At 45.8% G+C, this 24,250-nt stretch overlaps 1 protein-coding gene across 1 annotated transcript in view; it reads right to left on the bottom strand.

Moving 5' to 3' along the window:
• Nucleotides 1–606: 606 nt before the first annotated feature.
• The window catches only part of BBS2 (Bardet-Biedl syndrome 2), an 89,247-nt gene continuing 65,603 nt past the window's right edge, over nucleotides 607–24,250 (bottom strand). Inside the window, exons 16-18 of the mRNA XM_068259982.1 lie at nucleotides 21,092–21,204; nucleotides 18,130–18,278; nucleotides 607–3,038 (exon numbers count right to left, since the gene is read on the bottom strand). Of these exons, the coding sequence (XP_068116083.1) occupies nucleotides 2,932–3,038; nucleotides 18,130–18,278; nucleotides 21,092–21,204 (369 nt within the window). The 3' untranslated portion in view covers nucleotides 607–2,931. The remainder of the gene's footprint in view (nucleotides 3,039–18,129; nucleotides 18,279–21,091; nucleotides 21,205–24,250) is intronic.

Below are 24,250 nucleotides of genomic sequence, written 5' to 3'. Positions count from 1 at the left end.
ACCGGTATGGTTGGATAGTGCCACAAAAATAATCTAGCGGCACAAATGCAGTACTACCTATGCCAGTTTAAGGTCAATGCACTGTTGTAGGAGGGTTGGGTGATGTTACAATCTTGACCACTTAAAGTAAAGGTCGAAAATATAAAAAAAAAAAAATAAATAAAGATCCACTTACCTGGGGCTTCCTCCAGCCCCTTGCAGCCGTCCTGTGCCCTCGCCGCAGCACTGGTGGCTCCCGGTCTCCTGCACTGGCAAAGCCGACCTCGCCAGGTCGGGTTCCGGGTCGGCTGCTGCTGCGTTTCATGGTGCTGGTCACATGGGAATCGCTGACGTCAAAAAGACGGTACTGCGCAGGGGCAGAACTACTGCGCCTTGCAGTACTGTCCTTTTGATGTCAGCGAGCCCATGTGACCAGCGCCGTGGAACGCAGCAGCCGACCCGGAACCCGACCTAGCAAGGTCGGCTTTGCCAGCGCAGGACATCGGGAGCCACCGGAGCTGCGGCGAGGGCACAGGACAGCTGCAAGGGGCTGGAGGAAGCCCCAGGTAAGTGGATCTTTATTTTTATTTTTTTATACCTTCGACCTTTACTTTAAGTGGTCAAGATTGTAACATCACCCAACCCTCCTACAACAGTGCATTGACCTGATGCCCCCTTTTACATGAGAAATCTATTCCTTTTCACAAACAGACCATTAGGGGGCTCGGTATGATTGATATTGTGGTGAAATCCCTCCAACAAGAAACTCTGAGGACTGTGGTACTCCTGGCAGTTTCCTGTCTGTGAACCCTGTTGCATTGTGGGAAGTAGCTGTTTCCAACTGCCAAAAGAGCATGCAGCAGCTACATCACCTGCCAACAGTAAAAATGTCACCATGTAATAAATGTCAGAATGTAAAACAGGGATTTAAAAGTTTTTACATTGGGCAAACACCGACTTAATCATTTATACATAACTGTAAAAATGAAGCACTTTTTTATTACATTATTTTCACTGGAGTTACTCTTTAAAGACCACAGAGCTTTCTGTTTGTGGGCTGTGATGTCTTCCAGGATGTTTTTTTTTTTTTATAAATAAATATTTATTGGTTTATTTTTTAAATAAAAAGTTTTTTTTATTATTTTTATATAACTGCCCCCCTCTGCCAGCCTATGACAGCGACAGCCAATGAGAGCTGACTGATCTCCTGTGTCCCAGGGGGACAGCCGTGTCACATGGCTGTCCCCAGTACAGCGCTGCCGTAGATCGCAGCCCTGTACAGACTAAATAGAAAGTGAGTCTGCTAGCGGCGATCGCCGCTGGGAGACTGATGATGGAGCGGAGCTTCAAATCCCCGCCCCAGGATTTTACGCCAATCAGCATTAGGCGGTCCTGGGATTTCCGCCATAACCACACCCATCGGCATGACACGGCCATGTAGTTGTTAAAGGGAATATTCAGGCAGCTAAAAAAAGACACTTACTTACCTGAGGCTTTCTCCAGTCCCGAGCAGCCAACATGTCCCACGACGCAGCTCCACTCCCAGCCGCCAGCCCGGGGTCTCCACCAGTGCAGAGGCTGACCTCGCAAGGTAGTCCTCTACTGCACCTGCGTAGTACACTCCACACCACGTGCGAGTGATTGACAGCAGTGTTCGCACAGGTGCAGTAGAGGACGACCTTACAAGGTCAGCCTCAGCACCGGCGGGGACCCCGGGGCCAGCGGCTCGGAGCGGAGCTGCTGCGAGGGACCTGTCGGCTGCAAGGGGCTGGAGGAAGCCTGGTGTAAGTAAATCTCATTTTTTGTTTTAGCTGCCTGTTTTAGCTTCCCTTTAAAACATAATATCGTAATTGCGATTATGTTTAAAACAAAAGCAGCACAATACTTTGCAGCAGAAATGTAGCACTAACCAAATATGATATTTTTATTTGTGCTTATCTGGCCACAGATAAAAATAAAAGGTTGCTTTTGAAAACTCCCTTACCTTTTACAGACATGAAACTTGTTTACAGCCCGCATAACTCAAAACTAAACAAGGCAAATTGTTAAAAACAATCATGGCAATTAGAGTAAATTGTAAGAACTAACTTTGCAAATTAACTTTTAAAACAGGAAAACCTTTTATTCAGCTTTGCTTATATGCAGACCTGCACATATTTATACAGGCATAAGCACTTCCCCACCCCCCTAGTTTCCCCTTATATGAGGGGAAGTTGTAAGACCCCAAATTGCCATTTCCTGTGAACCCCAAGCCCTTCTGTCTGAGGCTGAGACATTGTTTCTGCTGGAATGCTGGGAAATGTAGTGAGATCTGTTCCTCCTACGTTGGGTGTTGGTCACTGAGATAATAGTTCTGACTTGTATGCAAATATAATGTAGCTTGAAACTTGGGCCAGTCGAATGAACTTCCTGTGGATTTTGATTGGCCCCATTTCCAAGCTGCATACAATATACATTACATTTGCACATAAGACAATTATTTGCAGCTTATTGACTATGCTTAGTTATAAGGTCACATCTGCTGCATCCAGAGAAGACAGGAAGCAAACCGTAATGCAGCAGCAATGCGTTTCCCCCTTGGAAAAGCTTACAGATTCAATTTGGTGAACCTTAGTATTCTGTCCACCAAATTGATTCTATAAGCTTTTTCCATTCGCTTATCCTCCAGATTGCAATTAGAATTTGCCTTGTTGGGTTCTGCGATGAGTTAGATTTTGCTTTATAAGCTCACATGGGAGACTTGTTCCCATACTCTGATTATCCACATCACTGCCTATAAAGCCTATTCATCTCCTCTGATATGGACAGTAAACACGTCTACACGGAACAGTTACACCCAGATAATCCTGCTGGGAGGCTTATTACCCTGGGATTGGAGCCTATAAAACATCAGCTCACATCGCTTTGGTCTGCAAGTCTGCACTGGATGCTGGAGGATGCTGAAGGCCCCGGCTAGGAAGGAGTGGCTCCCACACGCATGATCCTGAACAAGGCATTGATATTGTTGGTGCGGATGGCGTCCCGGCATGCTGTAATCACCTGGGCTTTAGGTTTACCCACTGGAGAAAAAAGGAAAAAAGAGAATTCAGCATATTCAAAATGTATGCAATTCATTTTTCTACAAAATCTTGAAATTACATGGATCTGGTTAGGTTCATAGATGCTCAATTGTAAATCTTACTGTAAACCTACATTTTATAGCAGTATGAGTGCCCTTTAGCGGTATTACCCTTAAGGTGGCCACACACCATACAATTTTTTAAATATCTGTTCAATTTCAGAATTGCAATCAATTTTTCTGACTGATTGTAACATTTCAAAAATATGACCAATGTACCACACACCTATGTTCAATTTTTCCCCAATCATGATAAAAATGATTGGAAACTGAGAAAATTGCTAGGTGGTGTGTATTAATAAATTGACAATCTAACACACACCATACAATCTTTAGAAAGATTGAAGAAAAATATCTGGCATTCCGGATCGATAAAAATCGAAGAAAATGGGAAATCCGTTTGGATTTTTCAGTCGAATGAAAAAAAAAGCTTTCGATTTTTTTTCGGGAGATCCGATCGTTTTTTATTGAATTGGCGTAAAATCGGATCATTTTATTGTATCGTGTGTGGCCACCTTTATTTCTAGCTTCATGTACCTGGAGTTATGCTATTAGTGCTACTCGAGTAGCCCGGGTCGCACTAATGGAAGAACGCGCGGTACTTGCTGCTGGAAATACTGCTGTGCATTGTCTGTGGTATTACCGCGATGGTTTGCATCAACCCATATGCCTGAAGCAGGGTGTGAAAAAGGCATTGGCTTCAATTCACCAAGCATTACCGCATTCGGTAAAGCAGAAAACAGATGATTTTACCAAACATATTGTCAAATGTCAATTCACTAATGTTATTGTTGTATGGAAAAGCAAAATTATAGACTTAAAGTGAATGGGAACCGCATTTTTTAAAAAAAGAAGCAAATACTTACCTAAGGAGAGGGAAGGCTCTGGGTTGTATAGAGCCTTCTGTCTCCTCTCTTGGTGCTCTCTATCCTGTGCTGGCTCCCCCCTTCCCCCGTTTCAATCCCCCACCGAAAGGGTATTTGGAAGTCTTCTGGAGCCGTGTCCTCCCGAAGACGTGCGGCTCCATACTGCACAGGCGTGAGCGTACAAGAGAGCGTGCTTGCGCAAGCGCAGTACAGGGCCACCCTTCTTCAGGAGCACTCTGGCTTCCTGAAGACTTCTGAAGCCTCCTTCGGCTGGGTAAAGCAGTATTTGACAAATTTAGTCAAATACTGCTACCGGGCGAGCCAGCACTGGAACGAGGGGACCAGGAGAGGAGCCGGAAGGCTCTATAGGACCCAGAGCCTTCCCTCTCCTTAGGTAAGTATTTGCTTCATTTTTTTAAATGCAGTTCCCATTCACTTTAAAGTCAGTTCACAAAGATTAGAGCATTTGGTAAAATAAGTGAAATGTTCAACATTTTATCACCAGCCTGGAGCTTTCTGTAACTAACAAATAGCCATTTGGTTAAAGTCAATGGGCCCCGCTGATTAAAATAAAAACCAGATACTTACCTAAGGAGAGGGAAGGCTCTGGGTCCTAATGAGCCTTCCTCCTCTTCCGATGCCCTCGGTGCAGCTCAGGATGCCCCGTTTGAATCCCCCGCCGGAGGACTTCAGAAGTCTTTCGGAGCCGAGTCCTCCCAAAGACAGGCGGCTCCAAACTGCACACGCGCGAGACAGGGCACTCAAACGTGCACAGTATGGAGCGGCCTGTCTTCGGGAGCACTCTGGCTCCCGAAGAATTCTGAATACTCCTTTCAGTGGCAGAGAGAGCAGTATTTGACTAATTTAGTGAACTACTGCTACGGGAGATTCTGCGCTGGAACGGGCACTAGGAAAGGGAAGGCTCATTAGGACCCAGAGCCTTCCCTGTCCTTAGGTAAGTATCAGGTTTTTATTTTAATCAGCGGTTTCCAATTACTTTAAACGGAAAAGGCAAAAGAGCCAGCCAATAGGAAGAGCCACCCTGTCTAACTACTCACTCCATTGGTACCAATGTACAGCTGGGTGGGAAATCAGAAAGTAGACAAAGCATGAGATGCAGGAGCAGGGCACATTCAGTGGGATTTCCCCATAACCCTTTAGATGTGCACAGGGAAAGACTGATACAGATAATCAGAGGGACTACAGATAGCATGCAGATCTAAAAAGGAAGCACCTAAATTACTATTTCTTTGCAAGAGTAATTTAAGCGCTCATACTTGTGACCAAGCACTTGAATTAACCTAAAGAAGCAAGGCAGCACCATGAAACGCGTTCTATATCGTGCATTAATAAAACATTTTTTTCCATTAACCTATGGTTCTACTGAGAAGGTAGGAACCTTCCCTTCTCATCTATATAAGCATTTATGGTAGTCTATCATAAAGAATGCCTTCACCAGTGTTTTAAGCATGGTTGTTTAACAGGCATTTTATGACAAGGTGGGGGAAAAAAATCACTGGGGAGAAAAAGTGAATTGCATTTGGGCCATTCTGTTACTTTAGAACTTGTCAATGCCAAACAGCCACTAGAACAATATAATGGGATTTGAAAGTATACTGTAGTTGATGGAGCTGTTTGTGGAAGCCGAGGCTTCAGTCATGATGTCTACATAGACAGTAGGGATGGTCAGAACAGCTCAATAACAAGACAAGGGGAAAGCGGCGTCCAGTGGGAATAAAATAGATTAAAAAATAAATAAAACAAAATGCAGCTAATAGCATTTTTAGGCACTTTTATTTGGCCTGAGGAAGTGGGCAGAGTCCCACAAACTAGTTGCATGTCCTTTACATGAATTGATCTTCATTGAGGTAAGCCACCTCATGTTTTTCGTTTGTAACATATTTTATTTCCACTGGGCTACTCTTTCCCCTTGTCTTGTGTCACCCCAGCCCCCCGCCCCTGCTCCCAGAGTGTGTATCTTTTAGAAGAGTGCGACCATCTCTAAGCTACCTGGAAACCCGAGTGGTCGGGGTTGTGCATCTCCACCTGCCTATTACAGTCGGTTGCCCTTTTTCAACCTACCTTTGTATAATCCCATTACTCTCTCTTCTTCCTCTGTATCTGTGTAACATACTGCACCATTTGGTTTCCTGTTGTCTGTGTTTTTTTCCTTTTAGGGTGCAGTTTTTTTACACCCAAAAAAACACTTAGCTCAATAACAATTTCATCAGAATATTAAGTTCTGCCAGTAAATACCAAATTTTGCGTTCTGATTTCCGTGTTCCGAAAGCTTTTTTCAAGTCAATGGCGCCAGATTTTGTGGTTAATAATAATGTTATGGAGATTAGTAGGAACAAAAACTAATTTGTTATAAGACTATGGCCTCGATTCATCAAGACTTATCTTGTCAGTATTGGCAATCTAGAGGTATATTGCCAATATAGGTAGCCATACAAGTTACACCCCCCCCATGCGCTTAATTATAGGTAGCCTGGCCACGTCACCAGAGAGCTGAGAGCTAGGCAGTGACTTACCACAAAGTTCGGATCCCCCTTGCTCACTCCTTGCTGTGCTGCCCTGCGGAATAGTTCACACCTCAGAACATTGGTAAGCCAGCCGCAGTGAAGAGACAGCCAGGCAAGCGGTGCACAGTGACGGTGTGTATACTTCAAATGAGCAGTGATGTCACTTTCTGTATCTGCGCCATCACTGTGCACCGTTGGCCTGGCTGTCTCCTCCACACTAATCTGAGGTCTGAAGTATGCCGCAGAGAAGCACAGCAAGGAGCGAGGGAGGGGGAGCCAAACTTTGTGGAGGCAGGACAGGACCAGGACAAGTGGCAGGTGGACAATAAAGTGGCAGGCAAATCTGGTGTGTACCACCTGGCCAACAGCAAAGTACCACCGGTGGCAAGCGTACCACAGGTGCAAAGCCCTGGTCTAGAGATTAGCCTGTCTAATTATGCCTTTTCAACCAGTAAACAGCAAGTGTAAATTAGGGCTGTCAGGTGTGCCACTTTATGCCATCGTTTGGTCTAATATATAAACACAGGAGGTTAACTCTTTTGTGTTCATAGGGCACCAGAAAGTAAACACTGCAGGGTTTTTGTAAGATTTCTGTAAGTTGTAACAAAGAAATGTTTTTCTTTAAAGTTATGATGCTGTTGCTTATCTCCTTAGAGCAGAGAGGAAGCTCTCAGTTTAGGTCTGCTTCAAAAGCTGACAGAACCAACAGGTTTTGGACTAGTCCATCTCCTCACGATGGAGTCTCAGGGTTTCCTTTTGTTTTCAAAAGCATTTGCTGAACAGCCATTGTTAAGTCTGACTGCCAAAATAGTGTGCGAGTAGGGATGCTGGCTTGTCCTATTTTGGCAGTTAGACTTAGCAACTGCCATTTAGGAAATTATTTTAAAAAACAAAGAAAACCCTTTGTATCCCCAATGAGGAACTCGACTAGTCCAAAACATGTTGGTTCTGAAAGATTTTAACTGCTTACTTTTTCACTGTAATGGTCCTTTAAAATGGTAATTTGATAACAACCGTGAAGGTCAGGATGTACTGCTGCATTGCTGAGCTTATTTCAGTAATGTGTCTCAGACTCTCATGTGCTGTGCTGTGTTCTGACAATAAACTGCTGCATGCAACCCAACACAGTGCTGTCTCATTTCAATTAATACTGCCATGCAGAGCAACACACGTACATTTTTGTAAAGAGAAGTAAATGGTTGGCACTCCAAAACATTGGTACAGAAAGATCTGTAATTCATTCTGTAATTAAGATAATCCAAAATTCCAAAGCAACAAAGTACCTCCTTATCAAGAAAAAAACAGTGCAAGTTCATCTGAAAAACAACTCCGCACCAATAAATCACCACAATGCACAATAAATAAATACATTTGAAGTAGCCCAAGAAAAAGAGGGTGACCATCGTAGAGGAACACAAGTACCAAACACTAAGGTGAAGAATGTGTGGACAAGTTTCAAAGATGGCTAAAAGTGCTTCTAGCCTGGAAAGAGAACCACTATAAAAGTTGAAGCCAATAAATGCGTCATTAGACTAAGAGCAAGCTAGGAAGATAAAAAGCCAACATAGGCTTTTTCTTCCACTCCCTCTCTACAGTTATCCATATAATAATTCCTTTTTTTGTATAGCGCTTTTCTCCTGTCGGACTCAAAGCGCTTGTGAGGCAGCCACTAGAGCGCACTCAGTAGGCAGTAGCAGTGTTAGAGTGTCTCGCCCAAAGAGCTCCTTACGGAATAGGTGCTGGCTTACTGAATAGCAAGAGCCAAGATTTGAACCCAGGTCTCCTACATCAGAGGCAGAGCCCTTAACCATTACACTATCCAGCCACCATATCTGACACCTGTCACTGTTAGAGATAGCCAGTTTTAAATTGTGCAAATCGTGATGCAAATCTAGCCTCCAAAACACAAAATGAGGTGGCAAATCAACATTCAACATTAAGGACCTCAAGGCTTGTGTTTGCAAAATAAATAAAATAGGAAAGGAAGAAGGAAACAATTGGAAAAGGATAGTCGAAAAATGGAAGTTCAAAAAATGACAGTTGGAAAATAATGGCAATTTAAAAATGGCAGTTGAAAAAAAACAAGAGTTAGAAAATGGCAGTTGGAAAATGACAGTTAAAATTTGATAGTTGGAAAATGACAGTTAAAATTTGACAGTTGGAAAATGACAGTTGGAAAATGGCAGTTGAAAAATGACAGTTAAAATTTGACAGTTGGAAAATGGCAGTTGGAATTTGACAGTTGGAAAATGGCAGTTGGAAATTGACAGTTAAAATTTGACAGTTGGAAAATGGCAGTTGGAATTTGGCAGTTGGAATTTGGCAGTTGGAAAATGGCAGTTGGAAAATGAGAGTTAAAATTTGACAGTTGGAAAATGGCAGTTGGAAAATGGCAGTTAAAATTTGACAGTTGGAAAATGGCAGTTGAAAAATGACAGTTAAAATTTGACAGTTGAAAAATGACAGTTAAAATTTGACAGTTGAAAAATGACAGTTAAAATTTGACAGTTGAAAAATGACAGTTGAAAAATGACAGTTGAAAAATGACAGTTGAAAAATGACAGTTGAAAAATAACAGTGGGAAAATGGCAGTTAAAAGTTGAACTGTCATTTTTCAACTGTCATTTTTCAACTGCCATTTTCCCACTGTCATTTTCTAACTGTCAAATTTTAACTGCCAATTTCCAACTGTCAATTTTCAATTGCCATTTTCTAACTTATTTTTCAACTGCCAAATTTCAACTGCCCTTTTCTAACTGTCTTATTTAAACTGTCATTTTCCAACTGTCAAATTTCAACTGTTTAAAGGACCACTACAGTGAAAAAAGTGAGCAGTTAAGGGAGAAATTAAGTGAGAGGCATATTGAGGCTGCCATATTTATTTCCTTTTAAGCAATGCCAGTTACCTGACTATCATGCTGATCCTCTGCCTCTAATACTTTTAGTCACAGCTCCTGAACAAGCACATGCAGATCAGGTGTTTCTGACATTGTCAGATCTGAGAAGGTTAGCTGCATGCTTGTTTCTGGTGTGATTCAGACACTTCTGCAGAGACATAGATCAGCAGGGCTGCCAGTCAACTCATATAGTTTAAGGGCTCTTTCACAGTGCGACGTTAAAGTCGCACGTTACAACAACATGTAACGCACAGTAACTTACAGCAATGAAAAATCAATGGGCTGTTCACAGTGCACATGTTGCGTTGGTGTCTAACGCTGCACGTTAAATGAAAGTGCTGCATGCTTTGCGTTATACACGTTTTTAGTTGCGTTAGACTGTTTGCACATGCTCAGTAACTTTTCTTTTTAACGCACGCGCTGTTTTCGTTCTATCGTACTGTGCAACGAAAACGGCGCACCAAACGCAGGGCTAAATAACATAAAAGTTATATTCTTTCAATGCGTTGCATTGGGGGCACGTTATGCGACCTTAACATCGCACCAAACGCAACGTCTTACTGTGTAAAAGGCCTAAAAGGAAATTAATATAGCAGCCACTATATTCTTCTCACTTAAGTTGCCTTTAACCTCCCTGCCGTTATAAAAAATTGCTGCGCACGGCAGGGAGGGTGTTTTTTGTCATTATTTTTTTTTTTTAGCATGTAGCTAGCCTAGCGCTAGCTACAGGCGTCCCCCCGAATGTGCCGATCGCCGCCGGCGCATATACCCATCCGGAAATCCCGTTCTGAACGGGATTTCCAGGAGGGCTTCCCCCGTCGCCATGGCGACGGGCGCGATGACGTCACCGACGTCGTGACGTCAGAGGGAGTCCCGAACCACCCCTCGACGCTGCCTGGCACTGATTGGCCAGGCATCGCACGGGTCTCGGGGGGGGGGGGGGGGCACCCTCTGATGCGGCGAATCGGCGCGGAGCGGCGGCGGTCGTAAGTTACACGCAGCTAGCAAAGTGCTAGCTGCGTGTAACAAAAAAAAAAATTATGCAAATCGGCCCAGCAGGGCCTGAGGAATCCTCTGCGGCAGGTTACCCCGAGCTGAGCTCGGGATAACCGGCAGGGAGGTTAAAGGAGTTCTTTTGCATCCATAAGCCTCATCTAGACAGAGCGATCCGGCGGCTCGATTAGCCGCCGGATCGCCTCTTCCGCATCCCCGTGCGTACCCGCCGCGTCCCCGCTCGCCCGCGCGTCAGATTCGATCCACCCTCGTCCCCGCTTATCTTACGCTCGATTCCCTGCCATTGTCCCCTCGTGGGGAACGAGCAGGGAATCGGTGGGGGCGAGATCCGACCTGTCGGATGTTATCAATCGAGCCGATTGATAAGCCAAATCGCCGCCGGATCGCTACGTGTAGACGTAGCTTAAGTATCAAACAAGCTGACACTTACCTGGGGCTTCTATTGGCCCCCTGCAGTGGTAATGTCTCACGCCGTCCTCTTCCGATGCTCCGTTCCCCGCCGCCGGTCCCGGTGTAATCACACGAGTTATTACACTGCGGCTGTGCAGTTAGCTCCCGATGACGCGAGCAGGAGCTAACATTGTCTGTTTAGACGAATATTAAACTGGGACCGGCGGCGGGAAACGAAGCATCGTAGGAGGACGGCACAAGACATTACAGCTGCAGGGGGCTGATAGAAGCCCCAGATAAGTGTCAGCTTGTTTGATTGATTTTTAGAATCGCACAGAACCTCTTTAAAGAAGACCTAAACTCAAGCACTGCAGTCAAGGAAAACAAATACTACTGCGCATGCGCACACACCGACAAGGAGATCTTTGGGGCTCCCAGAGCTGGATCCCTTCTACTGTGGAGGAAGGGGGAAACCTCTTTAGGATACAAAGGCCTCCCCTTCCCTGAGGTAAGTACCCCCTGGGGCACTTTTTTCTTACAGGTACACTTTAAGAAAATAAGAGGGTATATGGGAGGAGAAAAGTAGGAGGCATTGGTGGGGAAACCAACCACAATTAGATTGCAAGCCTACATATTGTCAGTATTGGCAATCAGTAGGTAGATTGCCAATATAGGTAGCCTTGCAAGTTCCTCTCTAACCCCCCCCGCATACATATGAACTGCCTGCCGGGCAGAGCCAGATTAAGACCACGCAGGGCCCCAAGCAGGGCAATACATTTGGGGCCCCCCTCCGCTCACTTATGTCCTCCCCTTTGGCACCATCTCCCTCTGTCAGGCCACACATTTTTACTGATCTCCCTCCTGGCACCATGATCCCTGCCTCACTGAGGGCTCTCTCACAGTGTTAAAGGGGAACTGAAGAGAGAGGTATATGGAGGCTGCCATGTTTATTTCCTTTTAGACAATACCAGTTGCCTGGCAGCCCTGCTGATCCTCTGCCTCTAATACTATTAGCCATAGCCCCTAAACAAGCATGCAGCAGATCAGGTGTTTCAGTGGTTCAGACTTATAAGTCTGATCTGACAAGACTAGCTGCATGCTTGTTTCTGGTTTTAATCAGATACTAGTGCAGAGAAATAGACCAGCAGGGCTGCCAGGCAACTGGTATTGATTAAAAGGAAATAAACATGACAGCCTCCATATACCTCTCTCTTCAGTTCCCCTTTAAAGTCGCACGTTATAAAATACTTTAAAGGGGAACTGAAGTAAGAGATATACGGAGGCTGCCATATTTATTTCCTTTTAATCAATACCAGTTGCCTGGCAGCCCTGCTGGTCTATTTTTCTGCAGTAGTATTTGAATAACACCAGAAACAAGCATGCAGCTAGTCTTGTCAGATCTGACTTTAAAGTCTGAAACACCTGATCTGCTGCATGCTTGTTCAGGGGCTATGGCTAATAGTATTAGAGGCAGAGGATCAGCAGGGCTGCCAGGCAACTGTTATTGATTAAAAGGAAATAAATATGGCAGCCTCCGTATACCTCTTACTTCAGTTCCCCTTTAACACAGAGTAAAGCACAGCACTACAAAGTCTGTGCGACATTCACAGTGCACAGTTGCGTTAGTGTGTAACGTGTAGCGTTATTAAAAAGTGTTGCATGCTGTGCGTTTAACAATGAATCTGCTGCGTTATGTGTGTTGCACATGCTCAGTAATGCTTTTTTTTCCCTTTTTTAAACTGTTCCTCATGCGCCGTTTTCGTTCCATAGTAAATACATTTTGTAACGTGCGACTTTAACGTCACACTGAAAGTGTATATGCGTTGCTAAATGTGAAAGTGTATATGCGGTGCGTTAGCGCAGCGTTGTGCGACCTTAACGTCGCATCAAACAACGTCCTAGTGTGTTAGTAGCCTCATGCTAATTTCCGAAGTTTAAGCACCCCTACTTCCATCACTGTTTTCACTCCCCCCCACCCCCCCTCAACATCCATGCCTTTTTGGTATTCAGTGGCAGTGCATCACTGTCTGCACACAACCCACTTTACTATAGTATGAAACCTTATAGGCCACATCCATACTCAGTACTGACAGGTGGAAAAGCCATTATGATTCGATCATAGTGAAATAATCTGTCAGTAACAATTGATGCATGTATGGCCAGCTTTAGATTATGTTTTATAATAACAAGATTGGAGAGAGGAGAGAGAAGGCAAAGCAGGTGGTTTTGGTGCACAACGCTCAGCACCGGTTACCCAAACCAGGATCCCCATAGCAGCAATAATATGCTGCGCGGGGCACGTAAGGGAAATTCGGGGCTCTGGTGATTGCCGCACCCCAAATTACACCTCCCTCAGAGTTGCAACGACTTGGAGGGAGAATGGTATTTATCGCCACCGGGGAGATTATTGGCAGCAGGAAAAGCCGTCATTCGGCACTCCCGGCGCCCAACTGACCTACAGCGTACAAATACTAAGGGCTCAGACACTATAAGCGATTTTCGGAGCGCTTTTAGCCATCAGAGCTTTCTGAGAGATTTTTAAAAAACGCTCAAATTGACTTACATTAAAATCATGGTAAAAGCGCGATCATGGTAAAATCGCGACCGCGGTAAAATCACGATCGTGGTAAAATTGCACAGAAAAGTGCTTAGAGTGTGTCTGAGCCCTTATGCAGAGAAGGGGAGAAACGGTGAGGTGAGAAAAGCTGAGAGGGGAGAAGATATTTGCCTCACCAGGATTGTACTTTTATTTAGCTTTCCTGTATGACACAAGAAGACACAGACACCCAGCACTAGGGGAAGAGGGAAACAAAGGTGAATGAGGGAGGGCTGGTGCACGCCAAGAGCAATTTGAAAAGCGCTTGGCTAATGTTACCCTATGAGAGTGTTCCCACAGCGGCATTGTGGTTTTTTCAAAATCGCAAACATGCTGCATGTAGCATTTTTTGGAGCAATTCATTCAAAAATCGCTCTGAAAATCACTTCACAAAACCGCACTCCCAAATTGCTAGCGATTGCTATTGCGATTTTGGGGTGCACTAGCCCAGAGAGAGGAGGAGTGGAGAGAAATTGAGACTAGCCTAAAGGCTGAGACACACCAGAAAATCTCCCCAAACGCTGGAGGTTTCAAAAGCTCTTCCCAATGTAATGCTATGGGGTTTTTTTCTTACAAAACCTCATTGCTACAATGTGTATAGACACATAGGATAACATTAGCAGGAGGTTTCAAAAACTCAAAACGCTCAGAAAAACTTCTCTGGTGTGCACCAGGCCTGAGATTGAGCAGAGAGCTTCTCTGTATTGCAGTCCCACATCACACAGAGGCAACTTGCCTGTAATAGGACTCCTGTACATGCCAGTCTCTCACACAAGTCAGGAAGCAGCCCTCCTGGAGTCTAGGGACTGTCAAAAACTTTTCAACTTGTTTAACACCTTATCCACACATGCAGTCATTATAACAATGAGGAGAGACCAGACAGATATTTTCCCACAGACCCTCCAGGCAAGCTCTGCATCATGCTGTGTATATTTACCAGCTTGCCTGCCCTCTAATTGCACTTTTATCAGCTAGCCTAGTGCTTCACATTGCCTTACAACAACAAACCTGAATACACCAGATGCTGGACCAGCCCTAAATCACTGAATAAAAGGTGGTCTGGGGGTAAATCTCCCCCCTTCTCCCCTGTAATAGATACTTTGCTCCCCTCTGCTCACACTCTGGCATGCTGTTGCATTATCTGGCAGCTAAAAAGATGCAATTTGCAAACTAACAAGATTCACGTCTGAGCAAGGCTGTGGCCACTCAGGTATAACTGGGGTGATAAAACTAAGGGTAAATGATGATGCTATCATGGAAGAAAAATTAACTACAGATGTACCTGTAGCCTCAGCCCTGGCTAGCAAGTAGTTCTGTTTGTTTTCAAAACATTTGTATTAGTGGAGAACGCTGGACAGAGATCACACAAATAACATTAGTCATTCCAGACCCCAGCCTGTGTTTGACCGCTAAACTAAGGAGGGGAGGGGGTGGGAGGATCCAGGAGGAAACACTGTCTGTATGTGTCTTATTGTCTGTTATGGAGAGCATTTCTGAAGACTTTGTTTTTTACTGACCATAAAGAGTTACATCAACAGGGGCAATAAATCTTTATTGGAGCTGCCGGGCCCCTGACCTTTCACTAGATCAAAGCAACTGCCTCTGTTGCCTGGTGGATAATCCGGCTCGGGCGTCGGGAGACTTGGGCGCAGGATACAGCTGCTATACGGCTATTGCTGGAAGCCAAATTGCAGTGTTTTAAAAGCAACTTTAGCTATGTCTTCTGACTGTACGCCGCAATAGCCATAAATCCTATTTCGGCCTATGATGGTGCCGGCTGCGTCCAAATCTCCTGCACTGTTATTACAGTGCTCGCCCCCTTCCCCTGCATAATTATAGGTAGCCTAGTCCCACCATCAGAGAGCTGAGTGCTAGGCAGTGACTCATCACAAAGTTCGGCTCCCCCTTGCTCACTCATTGCTGTGCTGCCCTGCGGAATAGTTCACACCTCAGATCATCGGTAAGCCAGCCACAGAGAAGTGACAGTCAGGCAAGCGGTGCACAGTGACAGCGCGAATACTTCAAATACAGGAAGTGAGCAGTGATGTCCCTTTCTGTATCTGCGCCATTACTGTGCACCATTTTCCTTGCTGTCTCTTCCCCACTGATCTGAGGTCTGAAGTATGCTGCAGAGCAGCACAGCAAGGAGCTAGGGAGGAGGAGCCAAACTTTGTGGAGGCAGGACAGGACAAGTGGCATGCGGGCAATAAAGTAGCAGGCAAACCTGGTGTGTACCACCTGGCCAACAGCAAAGTACCACCGGTGGTACGTGTAGCACAGATTGAAAAGCCTTGCAATAGAGCAGCGCAGTCCAACTGGCGGCCCGCCTCTCCGAGATGCAGGCATGGCATGCGCTATGGGCGCCATGCCTGCTCCCTCTTTTGTGGCCTCTCCTGTGTCCCCGCTGCCTAGTACTACCGCTGCCTCACAGCTCAGACCTCACAGATCGCGGCGACTGAGGCAAACAGAGTGCGCATAGTACCCGCACGGAGTACGTCACATGCGGAAGTGACATCATGAGTCACTTCCGCATGTGACGGTCTGCCGCGCGGGTGTTATGCGCGCGCTCTGCTTCCTTCAGTCGCCGCGATCTGTGAGGTCTGAGCTGTGAAGCAGCGGCAGCGGTAGTACTAGGCAGCGGGGACACAGGAGAGAGGTAACGGGCGAGGCAATGGAACTGGGGGAACACCTGTCACTTACTGGGGGGGCACCTGTCACTATCTAACTGGGGGGGCACCTGTCACTATAACTGGGGGGGCACCTGTCACTATAACTGGGGGGGGGGCACCTGTCTATCTAACTGGGGGGGCACCTGTCACTATCTATCTGGGGGGCACCTGTCACTAACTGGGGGGGCACCTGTCACTATCTAACTGGGGGGGCACCTGTCACTATCTAACTGGGGGGGGGCACCTGTCACTATCTAACTTGGGGGGGCCCTGTCACTAACTGGGGGGGCACCTGTCACTATCTAACTGGGGGGGCACCTGTCACTATCTAACTGGGGGGGGCACCTGTCACTACCTGGGAGGGGGGGCACCTGTTACTACCTCATCCGGCCACACCACAGCATCACCGCCAGCCCGGCCATAGCAGCAACGAAGGCCTTTCAGCCCACACATCATCACCAATCTGGCCAGAAACACTATTGCCAGGCCAGCCAGGCGCAGCAGCCAGTCGAGGAGAATACAGAAGCCAGGTGAGAGGTGTCTACCATATTAAAGAGGCATTCTGCCTATTTATGTGAAATGCTCTCTATTTATGTGCCTCATGACTGCTGAATTTGTCGTGTTGGGGGCATCACGATTGCTGAATTTGTCTTGTTGGGGGCCTCAAGATTGCTTATTTTGTCTTGTTGGGAGCCTCATGATTTGTTGGGGGCCTCATGATTGCTGAATTTGTCTTGTTGGGGGACTCATGATTGCTGAATGTGCCTTGTTGGGGGCCTCATGATTGCTGAATTTGTCTTGTTGGGGGCCTCATGATTGCTGAATTTGTCTTGTTGGGGGCCTCATGATTGCTGAATTTGTCTTGTTGGGGGTCTCATGATTGCTGCATGTGCCTTGTTGGGGGCCTCATGATTGCTGAATTTGTCTTGTTGGGGGCCTCATGATTGCTGAATTTGTCTTGTTGGGGGTCACATGATTGCGAACTGCGAGACTATGGAAAAAGCTGAATCATCATCATGAGACAATAGCATTAAACCTTTTTTAGCTTTTTAAAACGGAAAATAAAACTGGGAGGTTCTAAAAAAAAATATACATTTTTCAGGAGTAGGATGGATGAAATTGTTTATCTTCAGAGTTTATTTTCAACTTGGATTTTCCATAATGTTCATGTAGGAGTTAAAACGTTTGTATGTAGTTTAAATTGCTGTTGCCACTTTGCGATAGATAAGTGACTTTTGGGTTGCAGTTTGGGCACTCGGCCTCCCAAAGGTTCGCCACCACTGTCCTAATCTAATGTCCCACATTTCTAAATTCATGTAAATTTGTCTCCACCCGTGGCCACACCCACATTCTGGTCCATGGCCACACCCATTTTTCGGCACGGCGCGCCGCTATACTCGCAACAGAACCCCCATGGTTTTAGTCGCGCCGTGTGCGCCGCACAACTTCACCAAAATCTTAAATTGCATTATGTGGAAAGTGCTGCCAATCTAATTGTCCTTTAATTGCATTCTTTTTCCTGAGGGGGGGGGGGGAGGGGGGGGGGGCCACTGCGGCTCTAGCAAGAACCTTCAGCCCTCCACCATGGGGTCTGAAAAAAAAATGGCCCTCCATGCCCATGATGTTGGACAGCACTGCCATAGAGGATGTGTGTGGCACGGGGCGCGCATACAGCATTGGAGGGGAACACTGGAGGAACTGCGGAATGTGGGAAGACTGAGGAATCAGGAAGACTTAAGGGGGCTGGAAGAAGCCCCAGGTAAGTAAATGGACATTTTATTACTTCAGGTTTCCTTTAAAGCTGGCCACACACACTATACATTTTTTTTTTCCCTTTTCCCAATTAGACATTTGATTAACGAAAACAGCAAATTGGACAAAAATGGTGTTTTCCATTAGGACTATCAACATTTTGAATGTCATCACAAGAAAGGCAATGTTCATTTTTGGTGATGTCAATCACAGGCCCATCGCAATGTCATTCGCAGTGCCGATCAAAAATGCAGTTGTATAGTGTATGGCCAGGTTAACAGACTCTAATAATGTTATTTGGAGTGGAGTGTCTCATTACTCACCACGTAAACGGCCAGCTCGCTGGATGGCTTGATTCACACCCTTCAGATTGTTCAGTAGCTCTGTATGATTGCTACAGCGAATTTTGTAGCGATTTATAAGGTCTCTGTTGAGGTCATAGAGTTCTGTATAACGTTTCTTCATGTTCTTTCTGTGTAAGGAAAAGACATTACATTAGCCACACTGAACACAGTTTACACCACCATCTATCAGTAAATAATAACCTCAACTGGTAATCTTACTAAAAAAAAAAAAAAAAAAAGTTAATTATGGACATTCCAGGTTCCTCCAACATCTCAAAAACATACAGGTAAATCAGTGGGCTCCCCCCAATATTGGCATTAGTCTATGATAGTGACACTGCAGTATGACTATGGTGAAGACTGAATACTCAAAAATAAAAATGCACAATAATAAGTGCCATCAACAAGACACATTGAATGGATAAGCAGCGGCCTTTGACCTCCTAGACCACACCCCCTTGTCATAGATAGAAGTGGATGATTCAGGATAGGGTGGAGCTGACAACTTATTTTTTTCCATCCAGCTCAACCTTAATTAGATTAACAAAACAGAAATAACTTTTTTCAAAACTCCTATAATAAATATATGTACCTATATACAGAACCGTCATTGGCAAACAAAACAGTGTGCAAATCTCCTGCTTAATTAAATGTAATGTGAGTATACAGCGAAAGCCCTTTTCCTCTGGAAGTGGCATTTGCAAACACGTTGCAATTTGGGGTGTTGTGTAGAAACTTTTTCCTATGATTGTAGCTTTGCATGGCGTGATTGCAATTTTCAGGAGATTTAGGAGGGTTTATGCCATATTGGTGAACTGCACAGATATCACATAAAACAACACTAGCGTTGCAATTTATGTGTGCTCTACCTGACAACTACCGAAACACAGTCGCAGGAAAACTGCAGCAAGCAATACGATTGTGCTGAGGTTTAAATCAAATTGTGCCTGATTGCCGCAGAGGAACCAGAGCACCCCAGTGATCATCACAGTGCCCCTGCAATTTTCCTAGAATGCAGCAAAATAGCATCCAATAAGATTTTTCACACTTGACTTATGAATGGCCCACCTGTACAAACCTGTACCTGCAAAAGTGAAATTTGATTCTGTGGGATCAAGTCAGATTTGGGGGGCAGATTTGGCACAGAAGGGGACACTGAAGGCATGTTGGCAGAGGTGGCATTGAAGGGGACACTGAAGGTTGAGGTGGCACCGAAAGGGACACTGAAGGCACAGGGGGGCAGTGATGGCACAGAAGGGGACACTGAAGGCACAGAGGGCAGTGGTGGCACAGAAGGGGACACTGAAGACACGAGGCAGTGGTGGCACAGAAGGGGACACTCAAGACACGAGGCAGTGGTGGCACAGAAGGGGACACTCAAGGCACGGGGCAGTGGTGGCACAGAAGGCAGTGGTGGCACAGAAGGGGACACTGAAGGCACAGAGGGCAGTGGTGGCACAGAAGGGGACACTGAAGATGCGGGGCAGTAGTGGCACAGAAGGGGACACTGAAGGCACAGAGGGCAGTGGTGGCACAGAAGGGGACACTGAAGGCACAGAGGGCAGTGGTGGCACAGAAGGGGACACTGAAGACACGGGGCAGTGGTGGCACAGAAGGGGACACTGAAGACACGGGGCAGTGATGGCACAGAAGGGGACACTGAAGACACGGGGCAGTGGTGGCACAGAAGGGGACACTGAAGACACGGGGCAGTGGTGGCACAGAAGCCAGTGGTGGCACAGAAGGGGACACTGAAGGCACAGAGGGCAGTGGTGGCACAGAAGGGGACACTGAAGATACGGGGCAGTGGTGGCACAGAAGGGGACACTGAAGGCACAGAGGGCAGTGGTGGCACAGAAGGGGACACTGAAGGCACGGGGGCAGTGGTGGCACAGAAGGTGACACTGAAGGCACAGAGGGCAGTGGTGGCACAGAAGGGGACACTGAAGATACGGGGCAGTGGTGGCACAGAAAGGGACACTGAAGGCACAGAGGGCAGTGGTGGCACAGAAGGGGACACTGAAGGCACAGAGGGCAGTGGTGGCACAGAAGGGGACACTGAAGACACGGGGCAGTGGTGGCACAGAAGGGGACACTGAAGACACGGGGCAGTGATGGCACAGAAGGGGACACTGAAGACACGGGGCAGTGGTGACACTGAAGACACGGGGCAGTGGTGGCACAGAAGGCAGTGGTGGCACAGAAGGGGACACTGAAGGCACAGAGGGCAGTGGTGGCACAGAAGGGGACACTGAAGATACGGGGCAGTGGTGGCACAGAAGGGGACACTGAAGGCACAGAGGGCAGTGGTGGCACAGAAGGGGACACTGAAGGCACAGAGGGCAGTGGTGGCACAGAAGGGGACACTGAAGACACGGGGCAGTGGTGGCACAGAAGGGGACACTGAAGACACGGGGCAGTGATGGCACAGAAGGGGACACTGAAGACACGGGGCAGTGGTGGCACAGAAGGGGACACTGAAGACACAGAGGACAGTGGTGGCAAAGAAGGGGACACTGAAGGCAGGGGGGCAGAGGTGGAACAGATGGGGACACTGGAGGCACAGGGGACAGAGATAGCACAGTGTTCTGACGGATTCAGGTTATGAACAGACCTACATTCCCTATATCGATCGTTGACCGAGGACTACTTGTACATAAGAATTTAGCATTTAGGTAGAACATGTACATAAATGTCAGGAAACAAAAAAGGGGTGTGCCCTGCATTTTATATTCCTTATTTTATATGTATAATTAAAAATGCTAAATTATTTTTAATAATCTCTATTAATCTCTTTTTAATGCACCCACGGCCATAAGATCACAAGATGGATTCACGCTGACACCTTCACTTCAGGCAGTGGCATGATGCAGTACTAAAATATATGAGAGCGCGGATGATATGAGGTGTGATTGCCAGCCTGAGACAGGAGATAACTTACATGTCCCTCATGAGACGGGCATCCTCGGCTTGCACCAGCAGGCTGCGCACCAGGTTAGACTGATCAGCCATGTCTGCAGTCAGCTTCTGGTGTACCGAGTGCGAGTCATCCACCTGCAAATAATGCAGGGCTGCTTAGTGGATACAACTTGTTAAAGAGGAACTGTAGTGAAAATAACCATGAATAAAATTGCTTATTTTTCTATATCCATTTGTAATTTATTTAGTCAGTGTTTGCCCATTGTAAAACCTTTCCTCACCCTGATTTACTTTCTGAAATTTGTCCTGCCGGCAACATCTTTAGTGCTGGCAATATTAATTAATCTGGCGCACAGATCGTAATTCCACTAGTAAACCTCACTCCATGTGAGGGAAGGCAGGACCAATATCAGTCGATCAGCACAAAATTCAAGGACCGCCACTCATCTACTAGTATTCACTTTATTGTATCAAGGTTAAAATTAACAACAACGGACCCTCCAAAACCCCCCACCTATTAAAACCCCCAAAATCCACACTGGAAATTCCAAGGAGCGCTCCTGGTCACAACCATACTCAAACACCCACATTCATCCACCAAGGATTGATCAATCCACTAACTAGATGAATAGAGGCTAATATACTAATTTTCAGTCTGCGATGGCTCAGTCCACTTCAATAATTCACTCCGGAGTATGACTTCCAGATAGCTAATCCTGCAGTATGGATGCACAGTCCAGAGTTTTAATCTTCAATAACTGCAACATACTTCTGCATAGCCATGTCTTTTAACACTTCCTTATGTGAATATAAGTGTACAGTCCCTCTTCTGAACACCATGCCATCATCTTACAACCTGGCTTCCGCTCGGCTGGATGATTTCCAAACAAAGTTTCCCTTCAGCATAAAGGTATTACCTTCTCGCCGCCGATTCTAATGGCAAGGACTTCCTTCTGCGGCGTCCCGCAGTATACAGGTACCTGTATTCGTGACTGTTCGCCAGCTGACCGTATATCTCGCATCCCTTCGTATGGACGCCAGTGCTGCTCCTCGTGTCCAGTGTGTAGGCCACGCCCACATACGCGTTACGCCCACCAACGTGAGCTTCGTCAGTGTGATGACGCTGTGGCTGGGTGATAGTGGGAACACCCTTTTCCTTTTAAAAACATGAATGTCATATATCCACGCCTCTCTTTGGGTTCGCTTTGATTCTGCGCTCTAGGTGTTTTTTGCATGTCAGTTTCCCATACCTTGAATTTAAGGAGATGTAGTCCATATTTGTTCATATAGAGCCCCATAGGTTTTTTGTTTTTCAATGCCTCATATCACTGCCTCTCATATGCACAGGATTTATTACTGTCAATGGTAAAGCGGTTTTCATACCTCATTCTTTAATAATTCTGTCATTATACCAGAATCATCACTCTTCCACATATGTGTGAGACTATCTTTCGCCCATCGATTTTTTCTCTTCCTCCACACACATAATCTACAATTTTCAGTCATATATCCTTCTTGCATACTGCAATATACTTTTTTCATAATGTCAAGATGTAACATCCCTCTCATATCCTGTTTACACCTCTCTTTGCTGTTCTCACTCAGACATTGGCATCACACTTGTCTACACTTCCCAGCATCCCTGCAATCCAGACTTGTCCTAGTATGCCAATCCACCACTACCAATCCCACTACTCATACAGGGGGGCTAACTTGAGGAAGGTCTGGCTTAATCAAGGACCAACCCTACCCATATTCTTTCAAAAAATGAACCAGATTTAATTCTGAGTTTAATCCTCGTGGGATCAATGTTCCCAAAGTATAAATCCACCTATTCTCTATCTGGTACAGTAATTTTTCAAAGTCCCCACCCCTTGTGCTTCTTTTTGGTTTAATTATGCATTTGTACCTTAGACAGTCTGGATTGCTATCATGGAATACTGCGAAATGTGTACCCAATGGGCTTTTTTCATCGGCAGCAGCTATATTTCCTACATGCTCACCAATTCTTTCTTTTATCTTCCTTTTTGTTTTCCCTATATACTTCAGTCCACATGGGCAGGTAATCATGTAAATTACACCTTCTGAATTACAGTTCACAAAATTTCTGATGTCATACTTTTTGTTCCCCTTTGCATTCTCAAACACGTTTGTTTTTTCTACTAACCTGCAATACCTGCAGGATCCACATGGGAACATCCCATTTGGGATGGGGCCTAAGAATCCCCTTCCTCAATTGGGATCAATACTTTTAGAGTGAACCTCAGCCCTCACCAAAGTGTCCTTAAGATTTGGGGCCCTCCGTGGAGTCAGCAACGGATATGGACCCACAATCTTCAACAGATCTGGGTCCAAACTTAACACATGCCAGTGCTTTTCAAGCACCTTCCTGAGCTGGGGCCAGTGAGACCCATATGTGGTTATGAATCTCACTTTCCCCTGCCCATCGTTCTTTCTTTTCTGTTTCTTTCTCAGAACGTCGTCACGGTCAATTGCACCAACACGCTCTCTGGCATTGTCTAGAACCTGTTCAGGATATCCACGTTTCCTGAACCGTTCACACATTTTATTTACCTCTAGCCCAAACTCTTCCTCTTCCGAGCAATTTCGGCGTACCCTCACGAGCTGTCCATATGGGATACCCCACTTTTGACTCCTTGGGTGAAAGCTTGAGGCATGAAGATATGTGTTTCCTGCCGTATCTTTTCTGAAAACAGTTGTCTGTAGTCTTCTGTCTTTCTTCCTTATCATCACATCTAAAAAAGATAACCTCTCGCTTTCTATACTGTATGTTACTCTTAAATTTCTAGAGTTTACATTTAAATCCTCGAAGAATATCTCCAGATTTTTCCTTGGTCCCCTCCAGACAAGGAAGACGTCGTCTATGTAACGAAGCCAGAGGGCAGCGTGCGCCCCAAACATGGGATGGGTATACACATCACCTCTTTCCCATGCCCCCAGATGCAAACATGCATATGCTGGTGCGCACGCTGCCCCCATCGACGTCCCCCTTGTCTGTCGGTACATAGACCTATCTGCCATGAAACAATTTTCCTGCAAGACTAACTTCAATAATTCAATTACTGTACAATTTATATTAGACTTCCATCCTCTGTATTGTGCCAAGAAATACCTTACTGCCTCAATTCCCACCTCATGAGGGACTGAAGTATATAGGGAT

Source organism: Hyperolius riggenbachi, chromosome 11, assembly GCF_040937935.1.
Source record: "Hyperolius riggenbachi isolate aHypRig1 chromosome 11, aHypRig1.pri, whole genome shotgun sequence".
Lineage (NCBI taxonomy): Eukaryota > Metazoa > Chordata > Amphibia > Anura > Hyperoliidae > Hyperolius > Hyperolius riggenbachi.
The sequence above is the reverse complement of the archived record's forward strand: the minus strand, read 5'-3'. Positions and strand labels throughout refer to the sequence as shown.